General features: G+C 33.8%; 1 protein-coding gene across 3 annotated transcripts in view; it reads left to right on the top strand.

The window, feature by feature from the left end:
• Positions 1-10,573: 10,573 nt before the first annotated feature.
• Positions 10,574-14,706, top strand: part of golga4 (golgin A4) — a 92,569-nt gene continuing 88,436 nt past the window's right edge. For all 3 annotated transcript variants that reach the window (XM_056471377.1, XM_056471378.1, XM_056471379.1), the window contains exons 1-2: positions 10,574-10,766; positions 12,940-13,014. In XM_056471377.1, coding sequence (XP_056327352.1) covers positions 10,698-10,766; positions 12,940-13,014 — 144 coding nt within the window. In that variant the 5' untranslated portion in view covers positions 10,574-10,697. The remainder of the gene's footprint in view (positions 10,767-12,939; positions 13,015-14,706) is intronic.

The following is a 14,706-nucleotide window of genomic DNA, read 5'->3' on the forward strand; positions in this document are numbered from 1 at the left end:
AGGTGCACCCCAGTGACAGCTCGCGTACCTTTATTTCTGAGCGTGTACATGTTTTTGGTACATCAAAAAGTGTGGTTATGATGACCATCCGACAAGCTAATTCAGCAAAAAATAGTACTTAAATGTATTTAAATCTCATAATTAAGTTGGGTTTATTCATAAACTAATTTCGAGAGGATCACGTGCTTATGATTTATCACAGCCGGTCTAGCATTAAGCTAATCAGTATCATCCAATCATATGAGCCGTAAGCTACTATAAATAACCACAGTTATCAGTCCACTTTATCTTTGTTTGGAAGAAACCCCCCTTCCTCCCCATTCTCCTCCTTCACTATAGATCGGGCGGCACGGAGGCCCAGTGGTTAGCACTGTTAGCCCCACAGCAAGAACACTGCCAGCCCTGGTCCTGCCAGGTCGGTAGGTGTTTCTGTGAGGAGTTCGTATATTCTCCCTGTGTCGGCGTGGGTTTTCCCCGGGTTCTCCGGTTTCCTCCCACCATCCAAATATATACATCATGCATAACAATCAAGCATTTGTCTAGCCCCCTTTTTTCCTCACGTGTTCCCTTAGCTACTGCAGACGGGGAGTTCTAAGATCCACCGAGCTCAGGCTCCCCTCTCGCTCTGCAAACGGGAGGAAGCCCCGGGCTCGAGGATCCCACTCCTTTCACCAGGCTGGTTACGGACCTGTATTACCACACACAATTCCTCCATATTATTTACAGTAGACATCTTTAAAATAATTTTCATATAAAATCCCCTAGTGTTCCCTAGCATCACCCTAACAATCCCATAACAGCATGCTTGCAACACCCCTGAATGCGTCAATAATTACAATTACATAGTAGACAGCCTGTAACCCAGGGATGGGCAAACTCGATCCTGGAGGGCCGGTGTCCTGCATAGTTTTGCACCAACCCTAATCAAACACACCTGCTTGTAGCTTTCTAGTGATCTTGAAGACACTAATTAGGGTGTTCAGGTGTGTTTGATTAGTGTTGGAGCAAAACTCTGGAGGGACACCGGCCCTCGAGGATCGAGTTTGCCCATGCCTGCTGTAGACACTGCAGTGTTATAGTTTTAGTGACTGTTAATGTGAACAAGCCTTAAAGAAGACTTAAGCATGAGCTGTCAGTCACAGAAATGCTCTCATGAAGATGCATGTGTACCCTGTGGTTAATTGAGGATGGATGTTGTTTGGCATGTTGATTTTATTCTCTGAATGTGAAAAGGTCAAAGAGAAGGACAGGAGGAGGAATTAAGCGGATCTGACATGATGGTGTGCAGCTAATGCAGAAAAATGTGACATTTACAGTATGAGGACACGGCTCTGAAGATGGTGTGTGTCATTCCCTTTTTTGATCTCTAATTTTCAGTCTGACTTTACTTTGATATTGAAAGGCAAAAAGGCCATGCTAACGCTATTTTTAGACTGCTGTGTTTACATTGCAGTCAGTATAGCTTTATTTATTTGTGGTGTTTTACATATACTCTGCTTTTGGGATTTTAGTTTATAAAATATATATATTTTTATAAATTAAAATGTAACTTTAGGTTATTTTAGTATTTCTAAAAGTAAGAAGGGGTGACACGATGGCTAAGTGGTTAGCACTGTTGCCTCACAACAAGAAGGTCGCTGGTTTGAGTCTCGGCTGGAACAGTTGGCATTTCTGTGTGGAGTTTTGCATGTTCTCCCAGTGTTAGCATGGGTTTACTCGAGCGCTCCGGTTTCCCCCACAGTCCAAACACATGCGCTATAGGTGAAGTGGATGAAGTAAATTGGCTGTAGGGTATGAGTGTGTGTGTGAAAGAGTGTGTATATAACACCCTTTCACAGTGATGGGTTGCAGCTGGAAGGGCATCCGCTGTGTAAAACATATGCTGGATAAGTTGACAATTCATTCCGCTGTGGCGACCCCTGATAAATAAGGGACTAAGCTGAATGAAAAGTAAGAAATGTGGATTTAGACATTAATAGCTCAGATAAGATAAAAATAAATAATAAATTAAACATTTTATTTATTTTAAGTCTGTTTTTGTGATTTTTCGTTAATAAAAATGATATTTTTTTAATTAAAATGTTACTTTAGGTTATTTTAGTATTTTAAAAAATGTAAGAAATGTTGGTTTAGACATTAATAGTTTAGATAAGATAAAAATAAATAATAAATAATAAATTAAACATTTTATTTATTTTAAGCAAGTCTGTTTTTGTGATTTTTTGTTAATAAAAATGATAATTTTTTTAATTAAAATGTTACTTTAGGTTATTTTAGTATTTTAAAAAATGTAAGAAATGTTGGTTTAGACATTAATAGTTTAGATAAGTAAAAAATAAAAAAAAAATTAAACATTTTATTTATTTCAAGTCTGTTTTGGGGATTTTTCGTTAATAAAAATGATATATTTTTTAATTAAAATGTTACTTTAGGTTATTTTAGTATTTTAAAAAATGTAAGAAATGTTGATTTAGACATTAATAGCTCAGATAAAAATAAAAACAAAAATAAATAAACTAAACATTTTATGTAATTTAAGCAAGTCTGTTTTTAGTTGATAAATTATTATTTTTTTATTTAAAATGTTACTTTAGTTTAGTTTGATCTAGTGTGGACAATAGCTCAAATAAAATATTTTAAAATCTTTTAATGATTTTTTCAGAAATGAAAAAAATATGAGGTAATTTTATTTTAATAATAATAATAATAATAATAATAATAATAATAATATATATTATTTATAATGCGCTTTTCTAAAACCCAAAGCGCTTACAAGAAAGTAAAAACAACAAAGCACAGTAAACAATAATAAAAAAAAATACAATACAATAAAAAACACAGTAAGAATAAAAGAGACATCACAAATTAAAAACAGTCCTAAAAAGATGAGTTTTAAGTAGCTTTTTAAAAGCGTCCAATGAACCGGCATTCCTAATGTTAGTGGGAAGAGCATTTTAAGGTGTTACCTTAAGGCTTACAGTGGAACTATACATTCATTCATTCATTCATTCATTTTCCTTCGGCTTAGTCTCTATTTCAGAGGTCGCCACAGCAGAATGAACCGCCAACTTATCCAGCATATGTTTTACACAGCATATGCCCTTCCAGCTGCAACCCATCACTGGGAAACACCCATACATTCTCATTCACACACATACACCACGGAAAATTTAGCTTACCCGATTCACCTAAAGTACATGAGCTTGGACTTTAGGGGAAACCGGAGCACCCGGAGGAAACCCACACCAACACGGGGAGAACATGCAAACTCCATACAGAAATGCCAAGTGACCCAGCAGCGACCTTCTTGCTGCGAGGCGACAGCACTACCCACTGTGCTACCCCACCGCCCCTACTGAGTAATAATAACAATATTACATGTGCTTACGATAGGGTTAGGATTAGAATGAGAAAAGTCAGTTTTAGAGTTAGTTGCATGTATTTATGCATAATCAATTCTAACATATAATACAAATTAACTGTCAAATATTTTCAATATATATTTATATTAGTGCTGTTAAATGATTAATCACGATCAACACAAAAATTTGCATTAAAACAATTGTATTTTATATATATATGTGTGTGTGTGTGTGTGTGTGTGTTTATATATATATATATGTGTGTGTGTGTGTGTGTGTGTGTGTGTGTGTTTATATATATATATATATATATATGTGTGTGTGTGTGTGTGTGTGTGTGTGTGTGTGTTTGTGTGTGTGTGTGCGTGTGTGTGTGTGTGTGTGTGTGTGTGTGTTTATAAACATGTATTATTATGATAAATGTACACAGTACACACAGACACACTTTATTAATCACGATTAATTGTTCGACAGCAGTAATTTATATAATATTTATATATTTTTTTTGTTTTATATATAAAATTTGTATACATTTTTAAAGTTTTACTCATTTCTTAAAGGGATAGTTCACCAAAAAATAATTTCTCTGTCATCATTTATTCACCCTTCACTTCTTCAAAACCTGTTTGAGTCTGTTCTTCCGTTGAACACAAAAGAAGATATTTTGAAGAATGCTACAGTTGATGGGATCCATTGACTTCCATATTATTTGTTTTTCCTACTATGTAAGTCAATGTGTACCAAAAGCCAGCAAAATATCTTCTTTCGGGTTCAGCAGAAGAAAGAAACTCATAAAGGTTTGAAAGCACATGAGCGAGAGTAGGATGATGTAATTTCGATTTTTGGCTGAACTATCCCTTTAATAATAAGATATAATTCTCTTATGATATTTCACAAGGATAACCGTAAAACTGTAACATGATTATCTGTTGTCATGACATGACTGTAAGCATGTTAGGGTGCAGGATATTAAATCTTGAGTTTGTATTGGTCCTCGTGTTCCTGATGCGGCGTAATGAACACTGCGTTCAGACGATGATGGATGGTTTCTCCTGTTCAGCCGGTGGTGACGTTAGCAGGATGAGAGATGGAAACAGACCTGAAACCTGGCAGAACTTTCTGCTGATCACTGATCAGCTCATACGGCACACAGATCTCCACACTGTAAAAAATATCTGTACATTAGCAGTTTTCAGTATTTTGTGATTCATGCTTTTATTTTTTAATTTTCTCCCATTTATTTATGCTTTTGAGTTGCATTATGGGAACTTGATCTTTCTTTTAACAACTTTCAACCTTGAAATGATCAAAAAGGTTACTTTTATGTACATTTGTAATAGTTTCCAGTGATATATTGTCAGGGATGGTGTTGTACAGAATGTTACGCAACAAAAACCTTGTAATAAACTGCCTCTACATTTTCAGACTTATTATTACACATTATATTATTTTAAACTACTCAAATGTCTATAAAAGTCACTTTGTTAAACTGTAGAGTTGAATTTTCAGCACCAAAAGTAGACAGAGCAGAGATCAACATTCCATAATGCAATTCACAGCCGTAAATAAACAGTCAAAACTTGTGAATCACACAATACGTGTATGATTCACAGTAGCTGCTCAGGATCCTGGACCAGGCCGTATCCTGAGCAGCTACTGTGGTGGTCATGGAGGAGTGGAGAACATGAGACTGATTCCTGTGACGCTCCAGAGACAGACGAGTCTTCGCTGAGGTCCAGCTTCCAGCCTCCGCCACTGAGACTGCAGCTCTGCACAAGACGTTTGGCCAGCGGAGAAATTAAAATGATCGTGCCCAACTGAGCCTGGTTTCTCTCAAGGTTTTTTTTCTTCACTTCCGCCATTAGTGAAGTTTTTTTCCCTCTCCGCTGTCGCCACTGGCTTGCATGATTCAGGATCTGTAGAGCTGCGCATCGTTGGATTTGCCCTTCAATATTTGGACTCTCAGTAGTGATTATTAAACCACACTGAACTGAGCTCAACTGAACTGAACTTAAACACTACAAACTGAACTACACTGTTATTTACTATGACCCTTTATGTGAAGCTGCTTTGACACAATCTACATTGTATAAGCGCTATACAAATAAAGGTGAATTGAATTGAATGGAATTGAATACGGAAACTGTTTATTTACAGATTTTTTTTGACATTGCATGCTTATGCATTATCTGCATCATCATGAGTGAATAAACCCAGGCAAATGAGAGGGTATGAATGCAAAACACATTGAAGATTTACACACGCACGCACGCACGCACGCACGCACAAACACACACACACACCTATATTAATAAAGTATTTAAAACTAATGCTGAGAGGTACTTTTGGGGAAAAGAGTATTATTGGGACTGTTTTTTTGTTGTAATGCATGAAACCAGGGCCGTTGTATACAACTGATCATTTGATTGGATATTCTAAATGTTTATATTGTTTTAATTCAAAAAATTATGATAAAAATTCATGTTATTATGACTTATAATGACATATATTTTCATTGTGTAGGGATACACTGTAAAAAGGCTGGGTTCCACACAGGGATTATGTTAACTTATTATTTTATACGTTTAAGTGAATTGAACATAAAACAAATAAGTTGTTCCCCCCAAAAAACAAATTAAGAGTTGTGTTGATTCAGCTTATTTTAAATAAGTAGTATGAACAAACAGCAAACCTCATTTTTTGAGTGTATTACAATTTAAATTTTTTGGCTACGTTTTTTATATGTTTTATATGTTTGTTAAGTATAATTTACTTTAATTAAGTTAATTGTTTCTGGTTTAAAGTTATTTTTAAGTTATACGAGCTGTAAGCCAGTTATACATAGCAATAATGACTGGAGTAATAATTTCATTTGAAAACATGTACAATAAGAAAGCAGTTACATTTACAGTTTACATTTTATAAATGCCGCCTTGATGAACAGAATAATTTTCTTTAAAAAAAGTCATACAATTTTTTTTATATATATTAAATTTATATGTATGTATATATATATATGTACAGTAATGACTTTTTTTTTTAAGAAAATTATTCTGTTCATCAAGGCGGCATTTATAAATTTAACTGTATTTTTTATTAAATATAAACTGTAAATGTAACTGCTTTCTTATTGTACATATTTTCAAATGAAATGATTACTCCAGTCATTATTGCTTTTATTTCTATTACCATTCATAATAATAATAATAACAATAATAATAATAATAATTAATGAAGTGATTTCTAAAGGATCACGTGTCACTGAAAACTGCAGTAATGAAGCTAAAATGTATCTTTAAATTATCTCGATTAAATGATTAAATTAAATTATAAACTACTTTTGAACATTTATTTAATAGTGCAGTAACATTTCACAATTTTACAATTTGTATACTCTGTTTTTGATTAAATAAATGCAGCCTTGGTGAGCAGGAGAAGCTTATTTTAAAACATTTAAAAATCACACAGACCCCAATCTTTTGTCCATTAGTGTACATTAAAATGACTAAAATGATAAGGTTATTGATTCAGTATAAATACCTAAATAAAAATAAAATAACTAACTAAAGTTAAAATCAATTAAATTAATATTAGATCATGCATGAAGGCAATATTTGAAGGAAGAATATAAGCAATGATGTATAAGTATGTAAATATACACTATGTTTCAATGTGAAAACAGTGTACATATGTATGTATATTGCACATACAGATATAGAAACATTCACTACAATATTTTAAACAGTAATCAATAAATAGTTTTTTGTGTCAGAATGTTAAATGTTCAGTGACACCTATACCATTTATGAAATAAATTACTGTTTTCCCATAAACTTTATGAGCATGCGGTTATAAAGACACTGTCTACAATATTTTAAATAGTAGTTTATGAATAGGTTTTAAGTAATAAGACAGAATCTTAATGTAAAGTGACACCGTTTACGAAATGTTTCCCCATAGACTTTATAAGCATTACAGTTATAGTGAGAGCGCCCTCTAGAGCTGCTTTAGAGTATCTGCAGCATTGATTTGTCAGCCAAAAAGAAAAATCACCGTTGAGATCTCTGTAATATCTCTAGTGTTTCTTCGAGACGGTAATTAGATTAAATGGAGAGCAAAACTAATGGTTTAAAGCATAGGAAGGAGCGACCCACTGAGCAGATCATGTGTAAATAAGCCTGTGCATTACCTAGAGTCCTCATCCGTATATAATGTGTTGTTTTTAATCGCTCAACCCACAGTAATCAAATATTTATGGCTCATTAGGTGCATACTTGTTATCTGAAGTGAATTACGATGCAGTTTCTACAGTGACAGTACTTCTGGAGGAACACAGAGCTTCAATAAAGACTGCAGTGGGTAAAACTTCAAGTAAATTTACCTGTAGATGGTTTGTTCATGTTTTACCATTAGGATGGTCACTTTAATTGTGAACTTTAACCTCTGAGATGAGCACAGACAACATAATGAGAGGAATGAAGCCTACATTTATACCAAAGGAATTATTTATAATCACTCAAAGTGTGTAAATCTGGTTAAATGGCCTGAACAAAAATGAGTGTAGTGTATTATATTGCATATGTTATAGTATTTGCATCACTTTGTTATTGAATTCTACAGCATAATGTAGTGGCAGTGGTGTATAGAGTACTGAAAAATCATACTTAAGTAAAAGTATCATTACTTGCCAAAAATGTAGAGCAAATAGAGTAAAAGTATCTGCTGTAAATATTACTCAAAGTATGAGTAAAAAGTAGCCCTTTCAAAAGTACTCAAGAGTAGTGAGTAGTGAGTATTACACTGTAAAAAGCTGATGCATTTACATGTAATTTGTGGATGTGTGTAAACGTAACATTCTGTAGTGCATCAAGTTATAGCCCAGCAGGCACACAACGCCATAAGATGTTGTAATATAAGGTTCGCTTTAAGTTTTTGATGTCAGGTGACCAAAATTCAATGTCTAGCCAACGTCTAAGGACAATGTTATTTTTATGTCCAATAATGACGACAGATGACGTTGATATTTGGTCGGTTTTAGGTTGTAAGAAAGTGACCAAAATCCAACATTAAACGAACATCAGTCATATTGATGTCAGATATTGACATTTATTTGTCAGGTATGGCAACCAAAATCCAACGCCTGATAGACGTCATAGTGGTAACGTCCACACAACATCAAGCTGTAATGTCATTAGACATTGATATTTAGTTGATTTTAGGTTGGATGTTAGACGTTGATGTCAGCCTGATGTTGAGTTCTGATGTCAAAATGATTTTCATTTCCAAACAAAATGTGACATCCCCATGACATTGGGGAACAACGTCAATCTGATGTCATGTTGACATCTTGTGACGGCTGGTAAGTAATGGTACTTTTACCATAAGTATGTGAATGTTGTGGATCGCGAGTCATGACATTGTTATTTTGGGAGTCGTGGGCTGAAAACTTTGACTCCTGAACTAGTGAACTTATAAACCGTATTTAAACATACTGTAGTATACATTAGTTTAACTACAGTAAACTGTGGTGTATTGTAGTATAATATATCATAGAACTATGAGTAAAGTATTGGGTGATTTGTTATTACTATAGTTCTTCCATGATACTATAGAACTAATACAAGAGATTATTTCAAGTTCAAAATCACTATATTACTTAATATTAATGACCTATTAGTATATGTTATGTGTGTTTAGATCACTGAAACACAATTAATCTATCATTGCAGCATTTTATGTTCATAATAAATTGTGTTTAAATGAAATCTTTCCGTTTTGGTAATTTGTGGAAGTTCATGAACACACTGGATGTTTTTATTTACGACTGTGATTTTTACAAACGTTTTTACAAAACAATGACATGTTGGTTAATGGTAAATGTCAAATAAATCATTCATCGTTGTACTCTGTTAAAATAGATGGGTTAAAATACCCCGTCGGCGCCAATAGCCTAGTGGTTAAGTGCGCCGACATATAACACCATGGTGCTGGCGGCAACCCGAGTTTGATTCCCGGCTCGAGGTCCTTTGCCAACCATTCCCCTCTCTCTGCTCCTAATGCTTTCCTGTCTGTAACCTCCACTATCCTATCCAAATTAAAGGTGAAAAACCCCTAAAAATAATTATATATATAAAAAAAAAATACCCCAAAATATAACCCAATTATAGGTTATTATAGCACCTTCCCAACTATGGGTTATTTTAACCCAATGTCATTCATTCATTCATTTTCTTTTCAGCTTAGTCCCTTTATTAATCTGGGGTCGCCACAGCAGAATGAACCGCCAACCTATCCAGCATTTGTTTTATGCCCTTCCAGCTGAAACCCATCACTGGGAAACATATACACACTTATTCACACACACATACATACAGACAATTTAGCCTACCCAATTCACCTGTACCGCATGTCTTTGGACTATGGGGGAAACCGGAGCACCCGGAGGAAACCCATGTGAACACAGGGAGAACATGAAAACTCCACACAGAAGCCAAGTGACCCAGCCGAGGCTCGAACCAGCGACTTTCTTGCTGTGAGTCGCACATGCTACCCACTGCCCCACCATGCAGCCCTATAAATAACCCAATAAAGGTTAAAAATAACCCAACAATGCACCAAATATTAAACCCAACTGGTTGAGTTTTTAATAAATAACCCAATAAAAGTAAAAAAATAACCCGACAATATTTAACTCAACCATTAGGTTAAATAAATAACTCAACATTTTTTAGAGTGTGGGGGAAACCGGAGCACCCAGAGGTAACCCATACGAACACTGGGAGAACATGCAAACTCCACACAGAAATGTCAACTGACCCAGCCGGGACTCAAAGCAGCAATCTTCTTGCTGTGAGGTGATTGTGCTACCCACTGCACCACCGCATAATAATACTATATTATAATATCTACACTGCAGGAGCATTTAGCTAATATTAAAACCATAAAACAAAAAGTATAACTGGAACAAACAAACAAACAAACAAACAAACAAACAAATAAATAAATAAATAAATAAATAAATAAATAAATAAATAAATAAATAAAGCAGTAAAAAAGAAAGAAAGAAAGTACTATGTTACTATTTTCTTTTGGAGAATACCACGTTATTCTTGGAAATACACACAGAAGTTCATGTTATTATAATGCCACACTGTTCATGTTGTACAGTAACTCTTCCTCGTCCTTTCTGATCCTCTCGCGGACCCGTAGCTGCTCACTTTTTCCTCCACGTCAGCTGCATCTGCGCACTGCTTTCATCCACAGATTCATCAAGTTTCGTCCCTTGCTGAACGGACTGTAAAATCTTTCCTAAAGTGACAATTATCGCATGGAGTGATGTTTAAAAAGCTGAAGCAGAAGGTAATAGACGAGCAGTCGCCTCAGCGGAGCAGCGCGCAGCCGCAGGTCAGTGCACTTTACCCATGTAGCATGTATGCTAACAAAACAAAACAAACATCAAATATATTGTTTACTGACAGTTTAACACTCTTATTAGTATAATATAGATCTAAAGTATAGTGTTAGCTCTTAGAATCAATCTTAAACTAGATGATTGGATGTATGCTAATAAAGTAACGTTAGCACCAAAACATGGTGATGTTAGATGATTGTTATGTGGTACTTTGATTTATTTATACTGTGGTAATAAATGATTGTCATATTAATTCATCGTGATATTTACATGTTACACCAGGATATTTCCAATAAGACTGACATTACTTGACAATTGTCATGTATCATAGTGTTGCTGTTAGTTATCTTATTAATATTTGATCTACTGTATTAGTGCTATGGTACAGTGATGGTTCTCATATGATACAATGCTACATTTAAATATAACACGGTATATGTATGATATTTGCATGTCATTTTTGAGTAACTCTCAAAGTTACCCTGATTCTACCATGGTATACGTCCAGAAACAAATGTAATTGTGGTATTTTTTTTAACATTACCACCTTGTAATTTGATTTATACCACAGTGTTAAAGTGTTTTGTGTCTGTACCGTTTTACTAATAAAGATAATGTTGAGACATTTAAAGGATTTTAGATCAGAGCAGTCATTTTAATCTCCTGCCTTCCATTGTCAACCACTTGATGACCCACAAACCAGCCTGACCTGTTAACCAGACCCAAGAGCTCATAAACATGCTTCCCTAAACACGTTGAACTTTAGAATATTCTGCTCTATTTGAACAAAAAATGCAGTTAAACTTATAAATGTCCTGCAAAATCTAATATATATTTTTTGTGTATAAAATTAAGCTTTATAAGGCATGATATTAAGTGTTTGTAAATAGTTTTTAATTTAAAAAAAAAAAATTATTGAAGACAAAATTATTAGCTCTACTGTGAAGTTTAGTTTTTTTTTTTTCAAATATTTCCCAAGTTTGTTTGTTTGTTTGTACACTTATTGTCCCTCAAGGGGAAATTTTGTGTAGACTCACAGAGCACTTCAGCAAGTTCTGAAACAATAAAAATTATAAAATAAGCATGCAAAAGAATTGCATACAAGAAAAACATAAGCACACTATGGATCAGTGTTCAACAGTGTTATTGACACTGGGATAAGAGTTCTTAAGTCTGTTTGGCTTCCAGCGGAAGGTTCTGTATCTTCTACCAGATGGTAAAAGATCATAAAATGGGAAGAGTACATGAGATAGATTATTCAGTGCTGTTTAACAGCGCAATGACTTTTTTCACAGTATTTCCAATAACTGTTTTTCTTCTTGAGAAAGTCTAATTTCTGTTAGTTTGGCTCAAATTAAATAATAATAATAAGAAAGTAAAAACTGATAATTAAGCAAATCATTGCATAACGATGGTTTAATTTGTAGATTATTGGAAAAAAAAATTCTTAAGGGCGCTGATAATAATGAACTTCAAATGTTTTTTTTTTATCTAATTTTAAACTGCTTATATTTTAGCCGAAATAAAACAAATAAGACTTTCTCTGGAAGAAAAAACGTTATAGGAAATACTGTGAAAAATTCCTTGCTCTGTTAAACATCATACAATGGTACTTTTAATTATACCACAGTATATCTATGATATTTGCATGGAGCTCTTAAGTAACTCTCAAAGTTACCATGATACTTCCATTATATATGTCCAGAAAAAAGGAAATTGCGGTATTTATTTATTTTTTTACATTACTTTCTTGTAAATTGACTTATTAATTTATTAAAACAATAAATTGATTATAAGAGTTTTTGTGTTCCTCCACAGTCCGAAGACATGCGGTACAGGTGAATTTGGAAGACTAAATTGTCCATAGTGCGAGTGTGAGTGGGTGTTTATGGGTGTTTCCCAGAGATGGGTTGCGGCTGGAAGGGCATCTGCTGCATAAAGCATATGCTGGATAAGTTGGCGGTTCATTCCGCTGTGGCGCCCCCGGATTATTAAAGGGACTAAGCCGAAAATAAAATGAATGAATGAGTTTTTGTGTCTGCACCGTTGTAATAATAGAGTTAATGAAATTTCTCTGTTAAACATCATTTGAGAAATATTGAAAAAATAAAATAAAATAAAAAAATCACAGGAGGGCTAATCATTTTGACTTGTTGTGTCCCGCAGGTGAGTTCAGGAGAGAGGCGTCCTCAGCCCCCTTTCCTGCACCAAGATGCTCCGTCCTCCCCGAGCGACAGAGAGGTAAATAAACACTGAAAAGCTTTTCTGCCTCTGAATGCATGTTTATGAGCATCTGCTTCCATGTGCCAGGAATGCCCTTTAACTCTTCTGCACACAATATCTGAACTGAGTAAGAATACACCCTACTGGCATAACACAGCACAAGAATGTCTCAGTGTTTGTGGGCTAATTAGAATATCTTGTAGTGGTCATTTGCTTAAGCTTTTTTTCATGGTATAGGGTAGGGGTGGGATGGTTCACAAAATTGTCAAATTATTTATGTTGTAATAAAGATCCCCTATTGTAACACTTACAGTACAGTTGAAATCAGAATTATTAGCCATCCTATTCCTATTTTTCATTTATTTTCTTGTAAAAATATTTCCCAAATGCAAGTAATTTTTACAGTATTTCCTTTAATATTTTTTCTTCTGGAGATATTCTTATTTGTTTTATTTTGGATAAAATAATTTTTTTAAAACAATTTTAAGGTCATTATTATTAGCCCCTTTAAGCTATATTTTTTTCTCTCGATTGTCTGAAGAACAAACCATCGTTATACAATGACTTGCCTTATTAACCTAGTTAAGCCATTAAATGTCACTTTAAGCTGTATAGAAGTGTCTTGAAAAATATCTAGTCAAATAATTTTTACTGTCATCATGACAAAGATAAAATAAATCAGATAGAAATGAGTTATTAAAACTATTATATTTAGAAATGTGTTGAAGAAATCTTTCCAGAAATTGAAATTGGGGAAAAAATAAACAGGGTGGCTAATAATTCAGGAGGGCTAATAATTCTAACCTCAAATGTACATACCATTCTTCAACATACTTCAATAGTCTCATAATCTACTGCTTACAGTATTTAAAAAAAGTTCAAGGCCATGTATTTTAATTTCAGTCTTAATGTTTAATTTATTCTTTTGTTGATCACATATTCCAGTCAGGTACCAAAATACTCCAAATAAACACTTCCCTGTCAAACTAATATGTGTATTGAACAGTGAAAAAGAGAACTGAATGTTTTTTTTATTCATGAGCCGTTGCTATCCCTAGTAGAGGGTATTATCATGATATTGAACTAAGCTGCAATAAAGGTTTATTAACAGGTATTATAACAAAAATATTCACAGTTGAAGTCAGAGTTATTAGCCCTCCTGAGTTATTAGCCTTCCTGTATATTTTTTCCCCAATTTCTGTTTAAGGGAACAAGATTTTTTCAGCACATTTCTAAACATAATAGTTTTAATAACTCATTTCTATCTGATTTGTTTTATCTTTGTCATGATGACAGTAAATAATATTTGACTAGATATTCTTCAAGACACTTCTATACAGCTTAAAGTGACATTTAAAGGCTTAACTAGGTTAAATATGGTTAACTAGGCAAGTCTTTTTTTCTGTAGACAATCCAAAACAAATATTGCTTAATTGGGCTAATAATATTGACCTTAATTAAATTAAAACTGCTTTTATTCTAGCCGAAATAAAACCAATAAGACTTTCTCCAGAAGAAAATATATTATAGGAAATACTGTGAAAAAAATCTTTACTCTGTTAAACATCATTTGGGAAATATTTGAAAAAGAAAATCCACATGAGGGTGAATAATTTTGACTTCAACTGTATGTCTAGTGTGGAGGTGTCATATATGCAGCAATATCTAAACTATAATGGAAGAATTTATCAGTTTAAACCTGAGAAGCAT

Source organism: Danio aesculapii, chromosome 13, assembly GCF_903798145.1.
Source record: "Danio aesculapii chromosome 13, fDanAes4.1, whole genome shotgun sequence".
Taxonomy (NCBI): Eukaryota; Metazoa; Chordata; class Actinopteri; order Cypriniformes; family Danionidae; genus Danio; species Danio aesculapii.